Source organism: Pelophylax lessonae (assembly GCF_965119305.1).
Source record: "Pelophylax lessonae genome assembly, chromosome: 7".
Lineage (NCBI taxonomy): Eukaryota > Metazoa > Chordata > Amphibia > Anura > Ranidae > Pelophylax > Pelophylax lessonae.
The window spans coordinates 271,998,467-272,024,517 of NC_138774.1; the positions used below are offsets into that span (position 1 = coordinate 271,998,467).

The 26,051-nt window shown below is 45.1% G+C and overlaps 1 protein-coding gene across 1 annotated transcript in view; it reads left to right on the top strand.

Annotated features, from left to right (window-relative positions):
* The window catches only part of SPTAN1 (spectrin alpha, non-erythrocytic 1), a 154,070-nt gene that overhangs the window by 95,013 nt on the left and 33,006 nt on the right, over positions 1 to 26,051 (top strand). The window contains exons 23-34 of the mRNA XM_082263944.1: positions 4,329 to 4,388; positions 7,456 to 7,654; positions 12,443 to 12,547; positions 12,646 to 12,669; positions 16,221 to 16,256; positions 17,832 to 17,879; positions 18,010 to 18,101; positions 20,217 to 20,361; positions 20,900 to 21,081; positions 24,827 to 24,926; positions 25,018 to 25,215; positions 25,306 to 25,452. Of these exons, the coding sequence (XP_082120070.1) occupies positions 4,329 to 4,388; positions 7,456 to 7,654; positions 12,443 to 12,547; positions 12,646 to 12,669; positions 16,221 to 16,256; positions 17,832 to 17,879; positions 18,010 to 18,101; positions 20,217 to 20,361; positions 20,900 to 21,081; positions 24,827 to 24,926; positions 25,018 to 25,215; positions 25,306 to 25,452 (1,336 nt within the window). The remainder of the gene's footprint in view (positions 1 to 4,328; positions 4,389 to 7,455; positions 7,655 to 12,442; positions 12,548 to 12,645; positions 12,670 to 16,220; positions 16,257 to 17,831; positions 17,880 to 18,009; positions 18,102 to 20,216; positions 20,362 to 20,899; positions 21,082 to 24,826; positions 24,927 to 25,017; positions 25,216 to 25,305; positions 25,453 to 26,051) is intronic.

Sequence of the window (26,051 nt, forward strand, 5' to 3'; positions counted from 1 at the left end):
GGAACATCCTTAAAAATAAAGAACGCACCGGTGAGCTCAGCAACACCAAAAGACCCGGAAGACCACAGAAAACAGCTGTGGTGGATGACCGAAGAATTCTTTCCCTGGTGAAGAAAACACCCTTCACAAGAGTTGGCCAGATCAAGAACACTCTCCAGGAGGTAGGTGTATGTGTGTCAAAGTCAACAATCAAGAGAAGACTTCACCAGAGTGAATACAGAGGGTTCCATTGTAAACCATTGGTGAGCCTCAAAAACAGGAAGGCCAGATTAGAGCCTAAAAAAGCCTTCACAGTTCTGGAACAACATCCTATGGACAGATGAGACCAAGATCAACTTGTAGCAGAGTGATGGGAAGAGAAGAGTATGGAGAAGGAAAGGAACTGCTCATGATCGAAAGCATACCACCTCATCAGTGAAGCATGGTGGTGGTAGTGTCATGGCGTGGGCATGTATGGCTGCCAATGGAACTGGTTTTCTTGTATTTATTGATGATGTGACTGCTGACAAAAGCAGCAGGATCAGTGGCGGCTGGTGCTCAAAATTTTTGGGGGGGCGCAAAAAGAAAAATGTAATAGGTATTGCTTCGCGTCAAAAAACGCAGTAAAAAATTGCGTGACTTTGAAGTCATGGTACAGGCATGGCATAGGTGATGGTACAGGCATGGCACAGATATGGTATAGGCATGGCACAGATATGGTATAGGCATGTCACAGGTCATGGTACAGGAGATGGTACATGCCCCCTTTCAATGCAGTGACCAGCGTACATGCCCCCTTTCAATGCAGAGACCAGTGTACATGCCCCCTTCAATACAGAGTTCAGCGTGCGTGCCCCCTTCAATGCAATGAACATTGTGCTGTGCCCCCTTCAATGCAATAAACACTGTGCTATGCCCCCTTCAATGCAATAAACACTGTGCTGTGCCCCCACAATGCAGAGTTCAGCGTGCATGCCCCCTTCAATGCAACTGTGCTGTGCCCCCTTTAATGCAATGAACAATGTGCTGTGCCCCCTTCAATGCAATAAACACTGTGCTGTGCCCCCTTCAATGCAATGAACACTGTGCTGTGCCCCAACAATGCAGAGTTCAGCGTGCATGCCCCCTTCAATGCAACACTGTGCTGTGCCCCCTTCAATGCAATAAACACTGTGCTATGCCCCCTTCAATGCAATGAACACTGTGCTGTGCCCCAACAATGCAGAGTTCAGCGTGCATGCCCCCTTCAATGCAACACTGTGCTGTGCCCCCTTCAATGCAATGAACACTGTGCTGTGCCCCCTTCAATGCAATAAACACTGTGCTGTGCCCCCTTCAATGCAATAAACACTGTGCTGTGCCCCCTTCAATGCAATGAACTCTGTGCTGTGCCCCAACAATGCAGAGTTCAGCGTGCATGCCCCCTTCAATGCAACTGTTCCGTGCCCCCATCAATGCAGAGTTCAGCGTGCGAGCCCCTTTCAATGCAGAGCGCCACAGCATTGTCCCCAATCACTGCAGAGCGCCACAGCATTGTCCCCAATGATTGCAGAGCGCCACAGCATTGTCCCCCAATGATTGCAGAGCGCCACAGCTTTGTCCCCCAATGATTGCAGAGCGCCACAGCTTTGTCCCCCAATGATTGCAGAGCGCCACAGCTTTGTCCCCCAATGATTGCAGAGCGCCACAGCATTGTCCCCCAATGATTGCAGAGCGCCACAGCATTGTCCCCCAATGATTGCAGAGCGCCACAGCATTGTCCCCCAATGATTGCAGAGCGCCACAGCATTGTCCCCTAATGATTGCAGAGCGCCACAGCATTGTCCCCTAATGATTGCAGAGTGCCACAGCATTGTCCCCTAATGATTGCAGAGTGCCACAGCATTGTCCCCCAATGATTGCAGAGTGCCACAGCATTGTCCCCCAATGATTGCAGAGTGCCAGCATTGTCCCCCAATGATTGCAGAGCGCCACAGCATTGTCCCCCAATGATTGCAGAGCGCCACAGCATTGTCCCCCAATGATTGCAGAGCGCCACAGCATTGTCCCCCAATGATTGCAGAGCGCCACAGCATTGTCCCCCAATGATTGCAGAGCGCCACAGCATTGTCCCCCAATGATTGCAGAGCGCCACAGCATTGTCCCCCAATGATTGCAGAGTGTCAGCGTGCGTGCTCCGTTCAAACTTACCTGGCGGCGGCGCGGCTCAGCTTCTTCCTCCTCTTCTGCGGCGGGTCCTTCTCCCTCGTCGTCTCGGCGGCGGGAACCGGCGGGCGGCCTCTCCTCTTCTCTGAGCGGAGGTGACGGTGAGTGATTGACGCACGCACCGGCACCGCCCCCATTGCGACGTCAGCGATATCCTGGATGATGATTGGTCCAGGCTGTAGACTGGACCAATCACAGCCAGGATATCAGAAAGTGGGGGTGTCCAACCGCAAAGACTTGCGCCCAGGATACCCCCCTACCTCCCCAGAAGGCAGCCAATCGGCGCCTCTTCTGGGAGGTAACCCCACCCCCCCCCAGCCACCAGTTCCTTGGGTTCAGGCCGGCGAACCCAATTTTTTTTTTTGAACAACTTTATTTGTTCGTTTTTTTTGTTTTTTTTTTTTTCGTTTTTTTTTTTCTTTTTTTTTTAGGGGTAGGGGGGGCGGCGCCCTGGCGCCCCCCCATGCACGGGCCGCCACTGAGCAGGATGAATTCTGAAGTGTTTCGGGCAATATTATCTGCTCATATTCAGCCAAATGCTTCAGAGCTCATTGGACAGCGCTTCACAGTGCAGATGGACAATGACCCGAAGCATACTGCAAAAGCGTTTTTTAAAGGAAAGAAGTGGAATGTTATGCAATGGCCAAGTCAATCACCTGATCTGAATCCGATTGAGCATGCATTTCACTTGCTGAAGACAAAACTGAAGGGAAAATGCCCCAAGAACAAGCAGGAACTGAAGACAGTTGCAGTAGAGGCCTGGCAGAGCATCACCAGGGATGAAACCCAGCGTCTGGTGATGTCTATGCGTTCCAGACTTCAGGCTGTAATTGACTGCAAAGGATTTGTAACCAAGTATTAAAAAGTGAAAGTTTGATTTATGATTGTTAATCTGTCCCATTACTTTTGGTCCCTTAAAAAGTGGGAGGCACATATACAAACTGTTGTAATTCCTACACCTTTCACCTGATTTGGATGTAAATATCCTCAAATTAAAGCTAAAAGTCTGCAGTTAAAGCACATCTTGTTTGTTTTATTTCAAATCCATTGTGGTGGTGTATAGAGCCAAAAAGCTTAGAATTGTGTTGATGTCCCAATATTTATGGACCTGACTGTAGATAGAAAGATATAGAGAGAGATTGATCTAGATAGAAAGACCTAGAAAGATCTAGAAAGATACGGAGAGAGATAGATCTATATAGAAACTATATAGAAAGATATAGATTGAGATGGATATAGATAGAAAGATATAGAGAGAGATGGATATAGAAAGAAAGAGAGAGATAGAGATATATATATATATATATATATATATATATATATATATATATATATATATATATATATATATTATATAATTTTTTTTTTAGATATATTTTAGATAGATTTAGATATATTTTTATAGAAAAGAGTAACAGTAACTGGAAATCATGCAAGATTCCAACAGCAAAGCATCATAGAATACTCATGAGTGCTGAGTAAAGCCCAAAAAATTACTACATAGTTCTGTTACCAGATATTGCGTATACTACTGGAGAATCGGGCAAACTAGTTGCTTGAATCAATGCAATTTAGTTCTTAAAAAAATAGATAATAATAAAAAAAAAAAAAAAAAAAAAAAAAAAAAAAAAGCTTATCGCTTATCCAATGACTACAAACCCAAGGAAGTATGGAAAGTGCCTACTGGGCTCATATGGAGAGAGAGAAAGGAGAAAAAACAGAAGAAATGAAAAGAAGGGAGATGGAGAGAGTAGACAGACGGGGCTCATCATTCCTCGGCCTATAGTCAGCCGATATCCCAGACTGGGAAGGGGCTTTGGAGCTTCATGAAGATCCCTGAGATGCCAAGGTTCCCAAACTGTGCAGTTAATTCTCATTAATTACTAGGAGTATAATAAATAACATGGGTTACAGATGTAAATTCAGTGAAATAGAAGCTTTACTGGTGTGTGCCCGATCTGCCTGACCTGGGAAGAACCTGCTGTCTCCTTATGTGAAGTTGGACACCCCCTGAAATTGCTGCACCCCATTCTCTCCAGTCCCTCCTAATACAGCCTGCAGGCTGAGCTGCACCCCCTTGCCTGATGTTAATCACACTAATGTCTGCATGCCTACTTTGCTGTGCTCCCTTCTTGTCTGTGCAGGGCTGTCATATCTAAGGAAGCTGGCAGTGTATCTCTGCGTATGAATCAGGTTCAAGACTTGTGAGTATTCCTTTGGCATCAATTTGTCTTTTTAGGTGCTTAATGTGAACCTGTCATGCCTACCAATGGTGCTTAATGTGAATTTGTCATGCGAACCAATGGTGCTTAATGTGAACCTGTCAAGCCTACCAATGTATATCAATCAACTTTATTGGTAAACCTAAAGTATTTTGTGGTGCCTGCATGTACATGCACTTGTAGGTTGTAGAGGGCTTTGACTCTGGTCCAAGTTAAGGTTTAAGCAAATCTGTAAATCATGTTCAACGTTTGAAGGTAAAGCTCTTCTAAGAGCAGACCCAACAGTTTATCTGCTACAACTTTAATTCAGTAGAAAAGCTCTTACTTACTCCTTTTTGATTTGTTGTTTTACCAATGGCTGAGTTCATGGCTATACCCTGTCTATTGCCATTCCCTTGTCTGGTGGGGAGAACCCATGCTGGCCACTGAGACAAGTCTAATTGGGCAGTAGAATGGTGGGTGACATGGCTTAGCCATGAGATCCATGGGAAACAGCCTTGGCTGTGCCAGGTTACTAAAAATGAAAAATTGTGGAATATGCACATTAGGAGGGGAACCCTTGGGGGAATCAAAAATGGAGAAAGATCTGGGAGTCTTGGTTGATGATAGACTAGGCAATAGCATGCAAAAGCCGGCAGAATATTAGCATGCATAAAGAAAGGTATGTATTCCAGAGATAAGTCTGTAATCCTTCCACTTTATAAAACTCTGGTCCGACCACATCTGGAGTATTCTTTCCAGTTCTGGTCGCCAGTCCTCAGGAGGGATGTGTTGGAGCTGGAGAGAGTCCAGAGAAGGGCAACTAAACTAATTAGGGGATTGGAGGACCTTAATTATGAAGAGCGTCTGCAATCGCTTGATTATTCTCCCTGGAGAAGAGACGCCTGAGAGGGGACATGATAGCAATTTTTAAATATCTCAATGGGGATCTCGGCTTAGAAAAAAAAGCTGTTCAATCAAAGGGATTGCATGAGGACTCGAGGGCATACAATGCGATATGCGTATTTTATCCAGGGTAAGGGGAATAGAATTGACTTGTGTTGTGGGCATACCCCTCCAGTCCCCACTTTCATTCCACATCACTTCTAGGAAAACTGATCTTTTAGAGAGGACATCAAGGCATATTTCAGAAATAAAGGAGGAAGACTTTAATGGAGATGTTTAATTTTTATCTCCTGGATAAATCATACATTTGTTATTTATATTGAAAATTTCCACATCACTTTCTTGTAAAATGTGTCTTTCGAAGAGGACATCAAGGCATACACTATATTGTCAAGAGTATTGGGACGCCTGCCTTTACAGGCACATGAACTTTAATGGCATCCCAGTCTTAGTCCGTAGGTTTCAATATTGAGTTGGCCCACCCTTTGCAGCTATAACAGCTTCAACTCCTCTGGGAAGGCTGCCCACAAGGTTTAGGAGTGTCTATGGGAATGTTTCACCATTCTTCCAGAAGCGCATTTGTGAGGTCAGGCGCTGAATACAATGCACTTCCAGTGTGGTTGTCGAAGGCCTGGCTCGCAGTCTCCACTCAAATTCATCCCAAAGGTGTTGTATCGGGTTGAGGTCAGGACTCTATGCAGGACAGTCAAGTTCCTCCACCCCAAACTCGCTCATCCATGTCTTTATGGACCTTGCTTTGTGCACTGGTGGGCAGTCATGTTGGAACAGGAAGGGGCGATCCCCAAACTGTTCCCACAAAGTTGGGAGCATGAAATCGTCCAAAATGTCTTGGTATGCTGATGCCTTAAGAGTTCCCTTCACTGGAACTAAGGGACCAAGCCTTGACCCCTGAAAAACAACCCTGTACCATAATTCCACCTCCACCAAAATAATTTGGACCAGTGCACAAAGCAAGATCCATAAAGACATGGATGAGCGAGTTTGGGGTGGAGGAACTTGACTGGCCTGCACAGAGTCCTGACCTCAACCCAATAGAACAGCTTTGGGCTGAATTAGAGTGCAGACTGCGAGCCATCCCTTCTTATCCAACATCAGTGCCCAATCTCACAAATGTGCATCTGGAAGAATGGTCAAACATTCCCATAGACTCTCCTAAACCTTGTGTACAGCCTTCCCAGAAGAGTTGAAGCGGTTATAGCTGCAAAGGGTGGGCCAACTCAATATTGAACCCTACGGACTAAGACTGGGATGCTATTAAAGTCACGTGTGTAAAGGCAGGCGTCCCAATACTTTTGACAATATAGTGTATGTCAAAAATAAAAGAACGAAGGAAGACTCGAACGGAGATGTTTACTTTTTGTTTCCTCAATAAATATTAAATTCTTTATTATTAATATTATTATATATAATATTTATTTAATATTTACTTATTAATAATCTTTATAATATTATTTATTTAATATTTACCTGTTAATAATAATTAATTCTTTATTTATTCTTTATATTGACCGGAAAAGTCAAAATCAAACTTTAGCGGAGTTAAGAGACTTTACATTTTTTTTGTAATTTTTGAGTGGCGGTTTTGGCAATGATCACCTGCCGCTGCTAACTGACCTCCCAGCAATTCAAAGTGTGTTACAAAAAATAAATAAATTGCTGGAGTTGGAAGCTGGGCTTTAATTGAGAGGGTTTCCTGCTTCCTTCCACATAGTGGGTTATTCAGATTCATTTATTATAGAGGGACCTCTTGGAATTGTAATAGGGGGCCCTGTCGGAATTGAGCAAATGCATTTATATTTAACAGTTAATGAACGATAAAAATAAATTATACCTTTTCGAAAACCATCTCTTTGGATAGGCTAAGCCAGTGATGGGGAACCTTGGCACTCCAGATGTTTTGGAACTACATTTCCCATGATGCACTCTGCAGTGTAGTTGAGCATCATGGGAAATGTAGTTCCAAAACATCTGGGGTGCCCAGGTTTGCCATCACTGGGCTATGTCCTCTTCACCTGTCTAATTTGAGACTTTGTAGTATTGAGACATTTGTGTTTCGTGGCTTCAGTTTCCAATCCTAGAACAGCCATACTGGATGCGGTCCCACCACTCATGGAGATCTGACCGTTGTCCTTCTGCTTTGCAGATATCAGAACATTTTGGAGATGGGGGAGAAGCGCAAAGACATGCTGGAGAAAAGCTGCAAGAAGTTCATGCTGTTCCGTGAGGCCAATGAACTGCAGCAGTGGATTAATGAGAAGGAGGCTGCGCTCACCAATGAGGAAGTTGGGGCCGATCTGGAGCAAGTGGAAGTGTTACAGAAGAAGTTCGATGATTTCCAGAAGGTTATTACTGCTCTTTCCTTATCCTTTAAATTGATATCCATATCAATTTGCTGCTGATTTTTGGGTCCAAATCTGTAGCGCTCAATCAGCAAAAATACATTTCTTCTTGTCAAAACCCAATTAAAGTCCACACACACTATTGCAGAGGGGTAATTTCCCCAAAAACTATTATGTATCTTAAAGAAGTTTTATTTTTATCTTTATTTTTTTTTAGAATCGTAGTTACCTAGGTGGATGCAGCATCGGTATCATACTGATGCTGCATCTGTCCCCTGCAGGCTCTAAGACTGGGAACTGAGCGATCAAACTCTGCCAATCGCTCAGTTCTCCCTGAGCAGAGAGCTGGTGAGTCACTGGAGCGCAGGGCTGTGGAGGGGGTGGGAGCGGCCAGCTCAGGCTCTCAGCGGCTCGCTCAGAGGCTTAGGCTGGCCATACATGTTCAATTTTCTGTTAGAACAAAGTTCCCTCTAGGCGGGACTTTTAAGGGCAATGAATAAACCATAGGTGTAAATTCAAAAGGTATGTATTTCGCTAAGGCGTTTGATACAGTTCCCCACAAGCGCTTAATTTATAAAATAAGGTCTGCAGGTATCGACAGCAGGGTTTGCTCTTGGATACGAAACTGGCTAAAAGGGCGTGTCCAAAGGGTGGTAATAAACAGCGCATACTCAGACTGGTCTGAGGTAGTAAGCGGGGTCCCCCAAGGCTCAGTCCTGGGACCAACCTTGTTCAATTTATTCATAAACAACATTGAGGACGGGATCAGTAGTTCGTTATCAGTTTTTGCAGATGACACAAAATTGGGCAGGGCAATAACTGCACAGCATGAAGCAGATATCCTACAGAATGATCTGGACAAAATAACAGAGTGGGCAACGACATGGCAAATGAGGTTTAACGTGGAGAAGTGTAAGGTTTTGCACTTGGGCACTAAAAACATAAAAGCACAATACACGTTAGGAGGGGAATCCCTGGGAGAATCAAAAATGGAGAAAGATCTGGGAGTCTTGGTTGATGATAGATTAGGCAATAGCATGCAATGTCAAGCGGCAGCTGCTAAAGCCAGCCGAATATTAGCATGCATAAAGAAAGGGATGTATTCCAGAGATAAGACTATAATCCTTCCACTTTATAAAACTCTGGTCCGACCGCATCTGGAGTATTCTGTCCAGTTCTGGTCGCCAGTCCTCAGGAGGGATGTGTTGGAGCTGGAGAGAGTCCAGAGAAGGGCAACTAAACTAATTAGGGGATTGGAGGACCTTGACTATGAAGAGCGTCTGCAATCGCTTGATTTATTCTCCCTGGAGAAGAGACGTCTGAGGGGGGGCATGATAGCAATTTATAAATATCTTAATGGGGATCTCAGCTTAGAAAAAAAGCTGCTCATTCGAAGGGATTGCATGAGGACTCGAGGACATACAATGTGATTAGAGGAGAAGCGTTTTAACCTCAGGCAACGCAGGGGGTTCTTTACTGTTAGAGCTACAAGATTGTGGAATTCTCTACCACAAGAGGTGGTTTCTGCGGGAAGTATGGTGGCTTTCAAAAGACTCTTAGACTTACATCTCAAGGATCAGAACATCCAGGGCTATGTGAGATGATTACGGCCACACACACCTATACAGGTTGAACTGGATGGACTATTGTCTTTATTCAACCTCACCTACTATGTAACTATGTATAAAGGAGTAAAGAGAAGAAAGAAAATCTCAAAAAATACAAAATGTATTACATGAAATGCATAAAAAGATCCGTAAATCCAGAGACAGCCTCTGGAGTAATTAAATAGTATCCTGCGGTTAAACAATGGCATACAAAACACCTGACCGTAGAGAAGAGCAATGTTCTGAGACATGGGTAGCTGAGACTTAAGCCCCGTACACACGTACCGATCGTCGGCCGAATGATCGGCCGTCTTTTGTCGGAGGGCTGTCGTGTCTGTTGAAAACTGCAAAAGACTGCACACGAATTTTGTCGGCCAACAGCAGCCGACTGCAGAAGTGATGTCATGTGATGGTTAACTTTCCGTGTGTTTTTTCTTTTCTGAGCATGCCCAGTCTTGCTAATCTGCTGTCTGTCGGCCGAAATCTGTACTGACTGGCGAACAATCGGCCGTTCTGGTGACGGCCAACAAAAATTTTAATGCCTGCACAACAGATTCTTTTCGGCCGAAAGTGCGCTGTCGGAAGCATCATACTAACAAGCCTACAATCGGCCGATCGGTCGTCGGCTGAATATTTACGGCCGACAATAGGTACGTGTGTACGGGGCTTTACTCAGGAGGCTGTCTCTGGATTTACGGACCTTTCTATGTATTTCATGTACTAAGTTTTGTATTTTTTGAGATTTTCTTTCTTCTCTTTACTCCTTTATACATACCTTTTTGAATTTATACCTATGTTTATTCATTGCCCTTAAAAGTCCCACCTAGAGGGAATTTTGTTCTTGTAGCGACTTTGGAATGTGGGCACAATATAGTATCTAATTGGCTCCAGTTAGGCCCCTTTCACACATGTTCTGTTCAGTTCATCACTTCAGTCACGTCAAAATGTATCCGTTTGTCCATTTACATCCGTTTTTCGTCCAATCTGTGTTTTTTAACGGAAGAAAATAAGGGCTTTCATCTGTTCAATAAACGAAAAATTGACGGAAGCGGATGAAACCGGATTTAAATGGATGATCATCCGTTGTCATCCGTTTTTTCCATAGGAATGCATTGATGTCCGGATGGATGAAAAACGGACAATGGTCCGTATGTGTGAAAGGGGCCTTAAGGCAATTATCTGTTTAGATGTACCAAAAACCATATAATATGAGGTCAAAACTAAACAACACTTTCAATTGTATCCAATTAGGCAGGTACTACATAGTTGAAGGTAATTTAAAGAAAATTGTATAATGCATGGCCAGCCTTAAGCTGGGTGCCGGTTCAGGCATGTGGGTGGATCCCGACTTCATTGTCACTATCTTGCTCCAGCCTGGACCGGCGCTGTGCTGACAGCGGCCTTCACTGCTGAAACCGGGTCACCGGAATGCAGAACGAACTGCACTCCTGTGATCCAAAGAAGTACAGCCAAACATGCTTTGGCTGTACTTCTCCTTTTTACCACTTACCGACCGCCGCACGCCGATCTACGTCGGCGGTCAGCCCCTCACAGGCAAAGTGACGTAGGGCTACGTCACTAGCGTGTGAGGGTCTAGGGAGCGAGCGCGCGCCGCCGGAGGCGCGCTCCCGCGTGGTCACGGACCCCCCCCCCCGCGCGTGTGACCGGCGGACCCGATGTCCGCCGGCCACTCTGCGATCGGCGGGGGAGAGGGATCGCCGTTTTTCATCCATCCGTTGATGCATTCCTATGGAAAACAAGCTGCCTGTCATTCTCCCCTCTGTATGAGAGCTGATCATATGGATCTACTATGTAGATCCGTTGATCACTCTGCATACAGCTGAAGCCACAGCCAATCACAGTAAGAATCACGCCCCTAGTGACACACACAGCCCCTCCCTCTCAAATAAAGTTAACCCCTTCACTACCAGTGTATTTTTACAGTAACAGTGCATATATATAGCACTGATTACTGTAGAAATGTCACTGGTAACCCCAAAAGTGTCAAAAATGTCAGTCAAGGGTCCGATCTGTCCGCCGCAATGTCGCAGTACCGCAAAAAAAATCGCAGATCGCCGCCATTACGCGTTAAAAAAAAAACAACAAAAATGACAAAAATCTTTCCCTTAGTCAGTAAACGCAATAACTTTTGCGCAAACCAATCAAGATACGCTTTTTGCGATTTTTTTTTTTTTTTACCAAAGATAGGTAGCATAAAACAAATTGGCCAAAATGTTAAAAAATTTTGATTTTTACATTTTTTTTGGGGGGAATTTCATTTAAAAAAAAGGGAAAAATATTGCTATTTTTGCAAAATTGACGCTCTTTTTTTTGTTTATAGCGCGTGATCAAAAAATCGCACAGGTGATCAAATACCGCCAAAAGAAAGCTCTGTTTGTGGGAAAAAAAGGACGCCAAATTCGTTTAGGTACAGCGTCGCATGACCGCGCAATTGTCCGTTAAAGTCACGCAGTGCCGAATCGCAAAATACCCCCTGGTCGTTTAGCAGCCAAATCCTCCGGGGCTTAAGTGGTTAATGTTATGTTATTTATTAGAGAGCCAGCAACAGTCCAAACTGTTCTTCTGTGGTTTTAGAAAAGGACTGCTGCTCTGAGAGAGGTATGGAACACCCCCAATACCCCCACCACCACTACCACTTAAGCAGTATTTAATTTTTAGCATTCACAATGTGTGATAAGTTCATATTTAAGTGGAACTCCAGCCACAGCTTCGGATAGAGTAAGGAAGGGTTAGAACAAATGCCAGGATTTAGTGTTATGTAACGTATAGTACTTTTCTAGTGTACAGATATTTTAGTTATTGCTTTAGTTTCTACTTCAAAATAATGTAAGTGTCTTGACATTTTTAATCCTTTGATCATTCATATTTTCATTGTATTTGTTAGAGAGATTTACATGTTAATCAGTAGAGGGAGCTTTGTATTTTATCTTACCTCCTGATAGAGGTTGAGATAAGATAACAGCCACACGGGAATTGTGTTGTATTCAGCGATTCGGAAAATTTATTGACTTGCAATGTGTGGAGCAGCGGAAATGTATGCCATGGTTTATATTACCTGTCTCCTATTGGGCCATTACTGTACCTGAATTAAAAGTTCTGCATTGCACTTGCAGGACTTGAGGTCCTACTTTGCTGATTGGACTTGGTCATGTTTTTGTTGTAGGATTTGAAGGCTAATGAATCGCGTCTGAAGGATATTAACAAGGTTGCAGATGAGCTGGAATCTGAGGGGCTCATAACTGAAGAAGTCCAGGCTGTACAGCATCAGGTAGCTCAGGAATTCTGCATTTTTTGTTATACATTTTTTTTTTTTTAATTGAACTCTTATTGATTTTGTGCTAATAATATTTCTTTTCTTTCTTGCAGGAGGTTTTAGCCAGCATGCCTAAGGTAAGTAGATTAGGCTTAGGCTTCAGACAGTGCCCATACCTTGTTTGCAGATCTAGTTGATTTTCTTACCTTCTCTGTTAACAAATGCACATAATTAATTTATGGACAGCTCAATTTTTAGATTGACAAATACCTTGAGCAAGGTTATGTTGTCATGTCTTGTGTATTTCAGTCTTAAAGTGGTTTTAAAGTCAGTTTTTTTTTTTATTTATTTATTTATTTTATTCATTTTATTTATTTTAATGTATTCTATGCATTGATAAAAAGCCTTCTGTGAGACATATGACAGACGGCTTGGGGTATGACAGACGGCTTGGGGTATGACAGACGGCTTGGGGTATGACAGACGGCTTGGGGAAATGTATTGACCTGATTACAAACTTTCAAGTGCAGATAACAAAGAAATACATCGCAACACATGTTAACAAAGAAAAAAGAAACAGACCTCACTGTGTAAATGTAGATATGGACCAAATAACCACAGTGGGTCTGATATTATCGGACTTTAAAGGGCATGGGTTGACTTGAATGAGCACACATGAAAATAATAAATTAATTAAATTTAATAAATTAATAAATTTTATTAAATTAATAAATCAAAAACTTTTTATTAAATCTTTGATAAAAAACATCAAGCTAACTGCTAAACATAAGTTACAGACTGTAGACATCATAATACAAGGACATCCTATATAGTTCAACGCGTTTCGCAATTGAATAAGAAAATGGCTTCTTCAGGAACCATCATAGTGATGTTGTATCCTTATATCTTACAGAAAAGATAAACAAGAAAAAAAAAATAAACATATCACATCATCAATATAGTCTTTTTTATGTAAAACAGGCATGTCCAACCTGCGGCCCGGAGCCAAAGGCAATGCGGCCCACTGCCCCCTGACTTTTTTTTTTTTTGCTGGGGAGGAAGGAAGTTGAGTCGGGGGCACGGCCACAGAGGTTTCCAACTAACTGTAGGCAGAGGCTGCCTCGGTGGGGATCATCCACTATTGTGTTAAATTAGTGCTGGGGATGGGGGGTGCGGCAGCGCGGGAAGGGCGCAGCATTGTTTTATTACTTGTATACCCAAACTATAGTATTTTATATGCGGCCAGAGAAAATTTCTCTACAATGTGGCCCAGAGAAGCCAAAAAGTTGGACACCCATGATGTAAAATGTATTCACAATCATGGATTTTTAGTAGAATAACAGTGCTCACCCATATAACACACAGTCTACTTTTGGTAAATGTTAATCCGGTTGACCCAGTCAGCCCGCCAGACAGGCAACTCTTCCAAGTTGGTGTAAATTCCACATTGCAACACGTTGTGGGAGAACATATAAAATGCACATTAGTCCTGGATCATATGTGATGCAGCAGTATGAAAACATGATAGGAAACATACATAAATCATCAATTCCGAACAAAATCTATAGGGCTTAAAGCGTATTTGCCATTGGTTAGTAGAAGGGAGCTAAAAGGAGTAGGGGGGGAGGGGAGAAGTAGGCAAAGGAAACCCTCTGCATACAAGGTCAATAACATAAGGTGAAGTAAGGGGAAAGAGGAAGGGAGAGGGGAAAAAAATGGGGGGTCGGGGGTGCTGAGCCCTTAAAATAGCCCCATTAGGGCCTTAGACCTCGAAGCTTCGGCCAACTATTGGCACTTTTCCACTGCAACTACTGGCTCGGCTCCACTTGGCCCTGCTTGGCCCGGTTTGGTTTTCCACTGCATGGTACTGCATGGTACGGTGTTGGAACAGTTCGGTGCGGTTTGCTTTTCCACTAAAGTAGTACTAAAGTAAGTGGGTGGGATAACAACAATTCTCTGACCAATCAGTGGCAAGTAGTGACAAACAGTCAAGGCTGCATGCAAAGGATTGTGGGATATGGTACCGGTACGGCCCTCTTGGAACCACAACTGAGGGGGTACTGTTTTAGAGAGCCGTACCGTTCGGTTCCATGTAGTGGAAAAGCTCCGCCGTACCGTACCGAACTGTTCCAACACCGTACCATGCGGTACCATGCAGTGGAAAAGCACAAAAGCGAGCCGAACCGTTCGGTTCCATGCAGTGGAAAAGCATCATATGTCTATCCAATTGGACCATATTTTATCATACTTTTTTGACTTTCAAACGTTATTTTGTATAGTGACAGTACAGAATTTCGCCTTGCACCAAGTAATCCGAGTGGGAGGATCAGGAGACTTCCATCTTAACAAGGACGTAACTTAGGACAGGACTGAAATCCATGGCTTTGGTTTTAAACTAAATGGATGTTGTTGAGACCACCTAGGGCTCCAAGCTAGTGCGAATCCAAAGCTGCATGGTTTCCAGTGCAACTTTGATTTGACTTTACACTCAAAGGACTTAAGTCGCATCAAAAGTAGCACCAAACCAGTGCAGGCACCTTTTCACAATTGCGAGTTTAAATCCCACAGATCTGAATGAGTACCATTGAAAAAAATGGCTGTGACTTGTCATGCCACATGTCCAAAGTTCCATAGCAAGTCACACAGGTGTGAATGGAGCCTTATTGTGGAGCTGAACTTTCATTTTAAATGAGCTAAATACATTTCAGGTGCATCAGAACAAAAAACACGCAGTGTCTTGGTTTTGATTTCTTTAGAAAGCAGCCAAAGTAGGAATAGAAAAGCCGGTTTCCCTTCTGATCTGCTGCAATAAAGGTCCCTTGCTCTCTGTGTGGAAACAGTGATCTCTCTGCAGAGGTCCCACATGCCCCCCTGCTGAGTCAGAGCTAGCTCTAGGTTTAGAAAGGCTCATGGTCCCTTCTAATTGGTGAGGTAGGAATGGGCTTGGGCATGTTTGGCATTCAACCTGCCCGATCCGCCAGGAAGCCAACACTGCACCCAGCTAATCATAGGCGGTGAGACATTTCCCTGCCCGCAGCTGCACCCATCGGGAAATTTCTCACGGCTTGTGATTAGTGGTGTGCAGTGTCGGCTTCCTGGCAGGATCGGGCAGGTGGGATCCCGAACACACCCGAGCCCAGTCCTATTGGTGAGTTTCAACTCTGACACAGCAAGGGACTTGTTGGACCCCAGGCTTTTCTACTCCGGCTGTGGGCGCTTTCTAAAGAAGGAAAGCTGTAGGACTTTGCACACATTTTTTTGTTTTTATGTACCTAGAATGTATTCAGCTGAAACCTGGAGATCCATTAGATCCTAAGATCCATTAGACTTTTAAGAAGTTGCACAACAACAAAGAATATATCGTTTTTAAAAGAAACCTTTCTTATGATCCTACAAGCAAACCAACCCTGGAATTTGACATCAAATTTACGACCCTCTGAAGGTCCACTGGGGGTTACAGCAGACCAATAGGGTATTGGCTCCCCCCCAACGAGGGCAGACATTAGGCAAAAGCCAACGGGTATTTCCCCTCCCTGTGTGGGTGTTTTATGTTTTATTAGGTAGTGATTTTGCAAGTAGACATATCAACAAACCACCTCTTAATCACATTGATAGACAAATCCCAAATACATTAGTATTGATCTAGATTAGTAATCATTTTTTTTGCCTTCTCCTTTGTTTTGTGTAGGATGAATCTGATGCCAAGGGAGCGTCACCATGGAAGGTAGGTTGCTGACTGATTTAATAAATATTGTTATATTGGGTTTAGGATAGTGATGGCAAACCTATGGCATGCGTGCCACTGCTGGCACGCAGAGCTCTCTCTGTGGGCATGCGAGAGCCTCTGCCCGCACTGTGACAAGGGGAGAGGCGAGCGCAGGCTGTAAGTGTATTTTCCCCTTCTTCTGTCAAGCAGCACGGGACAGAGCAGTGCTTGCTGGGATCACCGCCCACTCTGATTCATCCTGCCTCCCCATTGGCTGAAGCCAGGGACCAATGAGGAGCCAGTGCACCATGGGACATGTAGTCCTTTTTAATCAAATAAAGAAAAACTACAGCCCCATCATGCCCTGAGAAAATAAGAGGAGGGTCAGCCTGGAGCCCGGGGAAAAAAAAAGGGGCTGAGAGAGAAGGGAGAGCAAGGGTGAGAGGAGTGTGAAGACCAGAGTAAGAGGAGGCTGAAGTGGTTCAGGAGGGAGCCCAAGCCACAACAGCCCCTGGAGTTGAACCAGCTAGAGAGGAGCAATAGGACGGTGTTGAGAGGACACCATCAAGAGTGAGGAGGGTGATCAAAGGCACCAACAAAAGGAGAAGCTGCTGCCACGCACACCGACACTGGACGCTGGAGTCGGGTGAGTGCTGAATTGACTACAATCCCTCTTGGAGAGTGCGGTCATCACCTGGGTGTCTGCAGTTTAATTGCAGTGTTGGCACTTTGAAAAAAATAAGTTGGTTTTGTGATGAAGTTTGGGCACTCGGGGTCAAAAAGGTTCGCCATCACTGGTTTATGAGGTTTGATGATGGATTCAGTCAGCAAAACACCGATAACTGTCGGGAACTATGGCAAGGAAAGCTCAATGTTGTAAGATCTAGAACAGGGATCCTCCAAACTACGGTCCTCCAGCCGTTGCAGAACTACACATCCCATGAGGCATTGTAAAACTCAATGATGGGAATTGTAGTTCCTGAACAACTGGAGGGCCATAGTTTGAAGACTCCTGATCTAGAAGAAACCAATAGCTCTACCTAGATCTAAAATCCACTTTTGGGTGTACTGATGCTTTACGTCAGGGATCCTCAAACTACGGCCCTCCAGCTGTTGCAGAACTATACATCCCATGAGGCATTGCAAAACTCTGACATTCACAGACATGACTAGGCATGATGGGAATTGTATTTCCTGAACAACTGGAGGGCCATAGTTTGAAGACCCCTGCTTTACGTCATATGATCTAGTAATGTGAGCTGTCTTGACTGCCAGATCACGATTCCTTCCAAGCATATGCCAGAATTGACTAACAACTATGTAACAAGTATGAAAGTCTAACCCAATGATGGCGAAACTTGGCACCCCAGATGTATTGGAACTACATTTCCCATGATGATCATGCACTGCAGTGTAGTTGAGCATCATGGCAAATGTAGTTCCAAAACATCTGGGGTGCCAAGGTTCGCCATCACTGGTATAACGTATCAGAAACTACTTCCTAGAATAGGCTTTAAATATCAGCCAATTTAGAACCTTCTGTCAATTTATCATTTTCATACACGACACTAAACTGTCATTTTATATTTTCAGACTGTGAGGACTGCTGTGCAAACTGTGGCTACTTTTAATTCAATCAAGGTATGACTAATTTCAGTTTCTTCGTTCATTACTCCCTTTTGAGAAAACGCCCATCTTCCCATCATTCGTTGGTCTCCATGTTTTTTTAAACCTCACATGATTGGTTATGAGTCCTTCTTTTCTTCTGCAGGAGCTGAATGACCGCTGGAGGTCCCTGCAGCAGCTGGCAGAGGAGAGAAGCCAGCTGCTGGGCAGCGCTCATGAAGTACAGAGATTCCACAGGTAGAGTGGCTGGCCAAATTATGTGACGCAAGGATTCGCAGTAACCGCTGATCATTCAAGAGGTTGTAAACCTCTAAAAAAATCACCTGAAAGACAAAGGCATAATGAGCTAGTGTGCATCGCATACTAGCTCATTATGAAATGTTTACCTTAGAACGAAGCACTTGCAGCAGTGCTCACACATCGCTGACATGTTCACCCGTCTTCCTTCCTAGTTCGTGTCCTCCAGCCATCTGATTGGCTGGGGCCGCTATGACGTCACTCCCGCGCATGCGTGCGAGAGCTGCGGTTCACAGCACAGGGCTCTGAAGGAATGGCACCAGCGGCCGTTCCTTCAGAGCGCATGCGTTAGTGATGTCACTGGCTGCATGCAACGTAAATATCTCCTAAACGGTACATGTTTAGGAGATATTTACAGAACCTATAGGTAAGACTTATCATAGACTTACCTATAGGTACAAGTGTCAGAGGAGGGTTTACTTCCTCTTTAATTTGATTATTGCAGCCCACAAAATGTCTGCTACACTTTAACACGTTGGGAGGAATTAAGAGTGGCACCAGCATAATGCTTGTGCCACTTTAAATAAATAAAAAAGAAGATGCTGCTTCTAATTTACAAAGGGGGCGCAAACTCCCAAAGGCTCCATCAGCCTTGAAATAATTTGTTTACATGATGGATGTCATGAAGTTTTCTGACCCTGAATTTTCTGTGAATGTCCCTTTCCCACAGTTGGCCTGAAAATCGACTTGATTGTCCTTCTTTTTTTTTTTTATTCCTCCTCTTTGTAACGCTTGTCTGTTAGGTGGGAGTACCAGATGTGGGGTCTGGCTTTCATTGTGTTCAGAGGGATTGACCTCTCCAAGCATTTATTGGGGGGACACGGCAGACAACTGGGGTAATGCCCTCGCCCCCAGAAGGATGTACACTTAAGCAGAACAGTATACTCCATCTCCTATCTCTTTTTTAGTTTTGTGTCCAAGGAGGTAGGCATTCTTGGATTCTTCTTTTTTTTTTTTTTTCAGTCGCCGCCCACTCATACAGTCTGCACTTCTGGGTATTGGTGTTATCCACAGGAGTAAGCTAGGCATAAGATTTTGTTAGAAAACCTTCACAAAACCCCACATCGAACTTCTAAAACTCTGATATGCACTGCTAGAAACACTTCACACCAGCTTACTTTTTTACCCGTCTGGGTCACTCTTTCATAGCTTCCCCCTGCCTCGTTCACACAGGCTGCAGAGGAGTGGTAAACACTGGTGGTCAATCTTTTTCCTATCAACCGGCTCTGAAAAGTGATCCACCGTGGACCCTTTTTCCGACCCGTAAAGAAAACTACTCATGTGAATGATGCCCAGGGCCGCTGATAGGGGTGGAGGACCACCAGTCCTCCTGTAGGGGGCCCGGGCACACAGGGGGGCCCCAACAGCACGGGGAATCGGTGTGGTTGGGCAGAGGGGCAATTACAGAAGCCCTGTGCGGCTCTCTGCAGCAGCTGAAAGGCAATTTCTACCCCCCCCCCCTGCCAGCTTTCAGCTGCTGCCAGGAGTGACACACAGGGCATCGTTCTTGTAATTGCTTCTCCAACACCGATTCCCCCTCCCGCCTCTGCCTGCTTCTGATTCTCCCCCCCCCCCCTTGTTCTGCCTGCTTCTGATCCCCCCCCCCCCCCCCCGTTCTGCCTGCTTCTGAACCCCCCCCCCCTTTTTTTTGTGCCCCCACCCAACAGCGCAGCAGGCTTCCCTGTCCTGTAAAAAAAAAAAATAGCAATGCATATAATAATAAATAATAAATTAGTAAACCTATTGTACAATAAAATAATTGTAAACCTTTTCAACATTTAAAAAAAAAAAATTATTTTTTTTGAATGTAAAAAACAATTCAAAAGGGCGAATTCACACAGGTTCTCTGTTATGTTTGTGTCCACTAAAAATGATTTTAGTCTATTTTTAGTGAAAATATTGTCTTGATATATTTGGGGGGGCCTTGCTAGGTAGGCTGTGTGGAGCCCCGTGATTTCTAACAGCGGCCCTGATGATGCCTAGGACTGAAAGTGCCTGAGATTACACTTTCTGTTATCTTCAGAGGAGTTTACTGTCTCTCCCTTCTCTGTGCAGGGACGCAGATGAGACCAAAGAATGGATTGAGGAGAAGAACCAGGCTCTGAACACTGACAGCTATGGACACGATCTGGCCAGCGTTCAGGCGCTGCAGCGAAAGCATGAGGGATTTGAGAGAGACCTTGCTGCTCTGGGAGACAAGGTGAGGTGTACTGCCACTTGGGGACCAATGCCAATCACAAAGTAGGAAAGGGTCTGTGTTGTATATAGCAATCACATCCAAGCCTTTTTGTTCTTTTATAATCGTGCAAATAAAAAGTAGGTCTTTGCTTTGTCCTGCTTTTCCTCAGTTTTAATATTTTTGAGCCACATCTACTTCCAGACCAAAAGAGGAACTTTACCCAAAAGGGAAAGTTACGCTTGTTTGCATCCCCCCCACCTTTCCTCCACTGCCACATTTGGCACTTGTTGGCGGGGAGTGGGTACCTGGTTTTGACAGGAACCCATTCCAACTTTGGCTCAGATCGCCGGGGCGATCTAAGCAAGTTCACCCCCAGTTTCCCCCGCAGGTTTTTGGAACAGATCACCGGTCCCAGCAGACTACAAGACCATGTGTAGTGTGGCTTGCTTTTTTTTTTGTCTGTCTTTAAAAAATTAGACACCTGCTCACAAGCGAGAGTCTGGCTGGTGGGCGATTGCTATGTATTTGTCAGATCACCACAATCTACTTCTATTTGTAGGTAAATTCCCTGGGCGAGACGGCAGAGCGCCTAATCCAGTCACATCCAGAATCTGCTGAGGACATCCAGGAGAAGTGCACCGAGCTCAACCAAGCTTGGAACAGTCTTGGCAAAAGGGCTGACAAGCGTAAAGAGAAGCTGGGAGATTCTCATGACCTGCAGCGCTTCCTGAGTGACTTCAGGTAAAACATAGGCATTCTCAATGAACTGTTTCTCATAGGTTGTGCCAGATCACGTACATTGAAATGCAACAGTATGGGCACTTGAAAGATCCAGTTTGCTGCTCATTTAGTGCTCTTTTTGAAAAAAAACACTTGTCACACAGTAGATCAGTGGTTCCTAACTCCAGTCCTCAGGACCCACTAACAGGCCAGATTTTAAGTATTACCTTGGGGAGATGCAGACTAGAATACAACAATCACTGAGCAGCAAAATATATAATTTGTGATGTTTTTAGTTATCTTGCAAAACTTGCAAACTTTGACGCTTGAGAGGGGATATGATATCAATGTACAAATACTGTACTGGTGAGGACCCTAGCCTAAGGAACAAACTTTTTAGGGAAAAGGAATACAATAAGACATGTGGCCACTCACTAAAACTAGAGGAAAGGCGGTTTAACCTTAAAATACGTAGGGGGTTCTTTACTGTCAGAGCAGTAAGGATGTGGAATTCTCTTCCACAAGCAGTCGTGTCAGCAGGGAGCATCGATAGTTTCAAAAAACGATTAGATGGGCACCTTAAAGACCACAACATACAGGGGTATACAATGTACAACATACAGGGGTATACAATGTACAACATACAGGGGTATACAATGTACGGTTAACAGCAAACACACACATCATAGGTTGAACTGGATGGACCGATGTCTTTTTTTCAACCTCACAAACTACTGTATGTAACTATGCAAACCTGGCCTGTTAGTGGGTCCTAAGGTTCAGAGTTGAGAACGTCCTGCATTACTTTCTTGTATTAACAGAGGCATGGACTCCAGAGAGAGAGAGATAATTTTGCCCCTGTACTTAGTAAGATCTCATCTGGAATATGTAGTTCAGTTTTGGGCACCAGTTCTTAAAAAGGATATCAGGGAACTGGAGAAAGTGCAGAGAAGGGCAACTAAACTGATAAGAGGCATGGAGGAGCTCAGCTCACAATCCTATACCTGCAGTTGATCCAGAGGAAGGCGCTTGCTCTGTGGAAGGCTCTGTCCTTACTTGCCCAATCCTTGCCTTCAGTGTAATCCAAAAGACGTTGCTTCAAGGGCATGAGCAGATTACAACTAAGAATACAACCCTCTTTATTATATTTCAAAAAGTGGAAAAAGTTAAAAACATTTGAAAGCTGTCCAGCTTTAGGATCCGTTTCACGTGCAATACAAACTCTCAAAGGCCTCAATTAAGTTCTTCAGCAGGTCATGGTTTTTCAGCATTTCCCTCTTTCTCATACAGGTCGCTGTCCGGATGTCCGTGCATAGGCGGGGGGGGGGGGGGGGGGGGGTGAGAGGAGGGTCGCCAGGAGGGGGCAGCCAGCTGCACGAGGCAGCGGGGGGAGGGAGGACCAAGAAGGGTGTGGGAATAAGTCATAGCAGTGATAGGGGAAAAAAGGGTTGGCCACCGACCTCTATCCACGGGTGTCAAGGTGCTCCCACCAGGAGATGACTGCCTAAGGATCATCAAAAAAGTGGACGCGGTCCTCACCTTCCACCCGGAGATGAGCAGGATACATCATGGCGTATTTGATGTTCTTGACCCGAAGCCCCCGTTTAGCCTCCATGAAGCCCTTGTGTCGTTTTTGTACCTCTGCCGAGAAGTCCGGGAACACCGCCACTCTCCCATTCCCAAGCGGAATATTCCCTTTCACTCTAGCCAGGCGAAGGATGGTATGGTATCCCTGTCACGATAATTAAGAAATTTCGCTATGAACGTGCGCGGCGGGGCTCCCTGAGACGGCGGGCGACCCGACAGGCGGTGTGCCCTTTCCACAACAAATGTTGGCGACAGCGATTCCCTGCCATAAGTCTGAATGAGGAGCTGTTCCAGATAATTAGAGGGGTCTAAGCCCTCCACTCCTTCTGGCAACCCTATGAACCGCAAATTACATCTGCGTAGCCTGTTTTCCAGATCATCCTGCTTCTGCTGGAGATGATCAGTGGAGTGTTGGAGTGGGGGCAAGGAGTCCTCCACGCTGCTGATCCTGTTCTCAGCCTCGGTCACCCTGTCCCGCAGCTGCCTCATATCCTGCCTGATCAGGGAGATATCTACCTTCACTTCGTCAATCTTTGTAGTCAGGGTCGCTTGGCATGCAGATATGGCTTCCAGGACTGTTGCTGTGTCTGCGCCCGCCGCCGCTCCGATGGCCTGAGACTTCCCAGCGCCATCTTGGGAGGAGGACTCTTCGTCCTGGCGGCGGAATTTATCAAGCGGGGACATAGCAGGATGGGCTCCGGAGTGTCCCGGGGAGCAGCGGGTCTCTGTAAGCAGTCGCGGGGGAGACAGGATAGATGATGCAGGATACAATTCCGGCGGAGCTCCAGCTACTCACGTCCTATCTCGTGCCAGGCCACGCCCCCCCCCCAGCATTTCCCTTTTTAACAGCTGAGATAATTCCTGGGCCTGCACTTAGGCTAAGGTCACACATGTGCAGGTGATTGCTGCTGTGGGACTGCACCTGTTCACACAGCCGCAACCACTCGCAGAGAAAAATGCGCTTACGCTCAGGAGATGCGATGCGTGGGAATGCCATGAATTCTAATGGCACCCCCACGTATAAAAAAAAATGCAGCGCAGTTTCCTACGGGAAGCATTTTCAAAAACAGTGCAGGGACCTTTTCTCTGCATTTCAGGAGGCACAGAAGCCCATTCAAATGCATGGGTTGTCATGCCCTTTGCAAAATGTGGCTCGCAGAAGGTGTGAACCTAGCCTTAAAGCAGTTGTAACCCAAAAAGAAAAATTATCCTATTCATTTAAAGCATGAATAACAGCACAGTGCTTGGGCTGTGTAATTTTTCCCTTTCTATATCATTTCTCTTTCATTTTAATGCCTGGTGCTGCCCTCCCCTCTGTAAACATACCATGTTAATCATGGCTGCTGATCCCTGACACCGTGGTCAGTTTACGCGCCCTCATCCGCTGTCTCTCCTCTCTCCCCCCTCCCTCCCTGCCTGACAGCTAGTCTCGGTGCCAATTTGCTCCCCCTCCTGCTGCTATAATAACTATTTCCTTCATAGAATCTCCTGTTCCTGGTGCTGCCCTCCCCTCTGTAAATGTACCATGTTTATCATGGCTGCTGATCCCTGACACCGTGGTCAGTTTACGCGCCCTCATCCGCTGTATCTCCTCTCTCCCCCTCCCTGCCTGACAGCTAGTCTCAGTGCCAATCTGCTCCCCTCCCCTACTGCTGCTATAATAACCATTTTCTTCATAGAATCTCCTGTGCCTGGTGCTGCTCTCCCCTCTGTAAAAGTACCATGTTTATCATGGCTGCTGATCCATGATACCGTGGTCAGTTTACGCGCCCTCATCCGTTGTATCTCCTCTCTCCCCCTCCCTGCCTGACAGCTAGTCTCGGTGCCAATCTTCTCCCCGCCCCTCCCCTCCTGCTGCTATAATAAGTTTATTTTCTTCATAGAATCTCCTGTTTTCAAATAGGTATGTGCCCCAGTGTACATGCTTCATAAAAAAAAAAAAATAAGCAGCTTTATACCTTATTTCAGAACGCCACTCAGCACTTACATGACCGCCCGAAACTCCTCCTCCTGGCTGAAGTCTCAGCCCTTCCGGCTGTAGTTCTCAGGGGAGGAAAGCAGCAGGCAGCTAAAAGTTTCAGATCAGCAATGGCAGCATGGTTCTGAGACCTGTACTTGGCGCAATTACCCTCTAGTGATATGCAGTCCATGCAAATTAGGAATTCTGCTTGTCTTTCAGAGACCTCATGTCCTGGATTAATGGAATTCGTGGCTTGGTGTCCTCTGAGGAGCTTGCCAAAGATGTCACTGGAGCCGAAGCCCTCTTGGAAAGACACCAGGTTAGCTATGGGAGGTCTGCTGTTCCCAGGACTAATGATCGTGCGAATAGATGTCCTGTGATGATTTTTTTCTTCTCTCTGCCCCCCTTAGGAGCACCGCACAGAGATTGATGCCAGAGCTGGCACCTTCCAGGCCTTTGAACACTTTGGACAGCAGCTTCTTGCTCGCGGGCATTATGCCAGTCCTGAAATAAAGGAAAAGCTGGACATACTAGACCAGGAACGGGCCAGCTTGGAAAAGGCCTGGGTGCAGCGCAGGATGATGCTGGATCAGTGCTTGGAACTCCAGGTAATCTTTTTGATTTCACCCCAAAAACCTCTGCTGCCCTTCACATATCTCTTCCATATCATCTGATTGTATTGTGTCATATTCCTGTAGCTCTTCAATAGAGACTGCGAGCAAGCTGAGAATTGGATGGCTGCACGTGAGGCTTTCCTTAACAATGAAGACAAAGGGGACTCGCTGGACAGTGTTGAGGCTCTCATCAAGAAACATGAAGACTTTGATAAAGCAATTAATGTACAGGTGAGATTGATACTACAAGAATAAATGAGAATATTACTAAATTCATAGCAAAAAAATTGGGGCCCCGCATCAGACTGTGCATTAGTCACTCCTATTGCTGAACCGCTTTCTTGTTTGCTGCTAACACTGGGTTTTAGATGGGAAGACCGAGCCAATGCATGAGTGTACAGCCTGGGCCAAAAGTGTGAAAATTAATATTTTTGTCATTCTCAAAAAAGTCTGCTGCTTCAGTTTTGTTTGATGGCAATTTGCACATACTCCAGAATGTAATTGTAGCACCCTCCTAGATAGATGCTAGGTAAAGCATTTGTTTTGCTCCATCTGCTTATCAGGGGAGCCTGATCTGTTAGTTATGCCTGTTACATGTGTCCAGGGTGGGAGTCACTTGGTCTGAGGGAGTGTCCCCACTGTATCCAATAGGGGGGCCTGTTGGACAGTGGAGGAAACCCAGCCAGTGACACACAGGCTTTTGTGGCAGTCCCAGTGGGAGGGCACCACTGCAGTGCATCCTGGGTTTGACCATAACATAAAAACTGAGAGCACATGTGACTTGGCCAAATCATGTATGTATGTATGTGTGTATGTATATAATATATGTG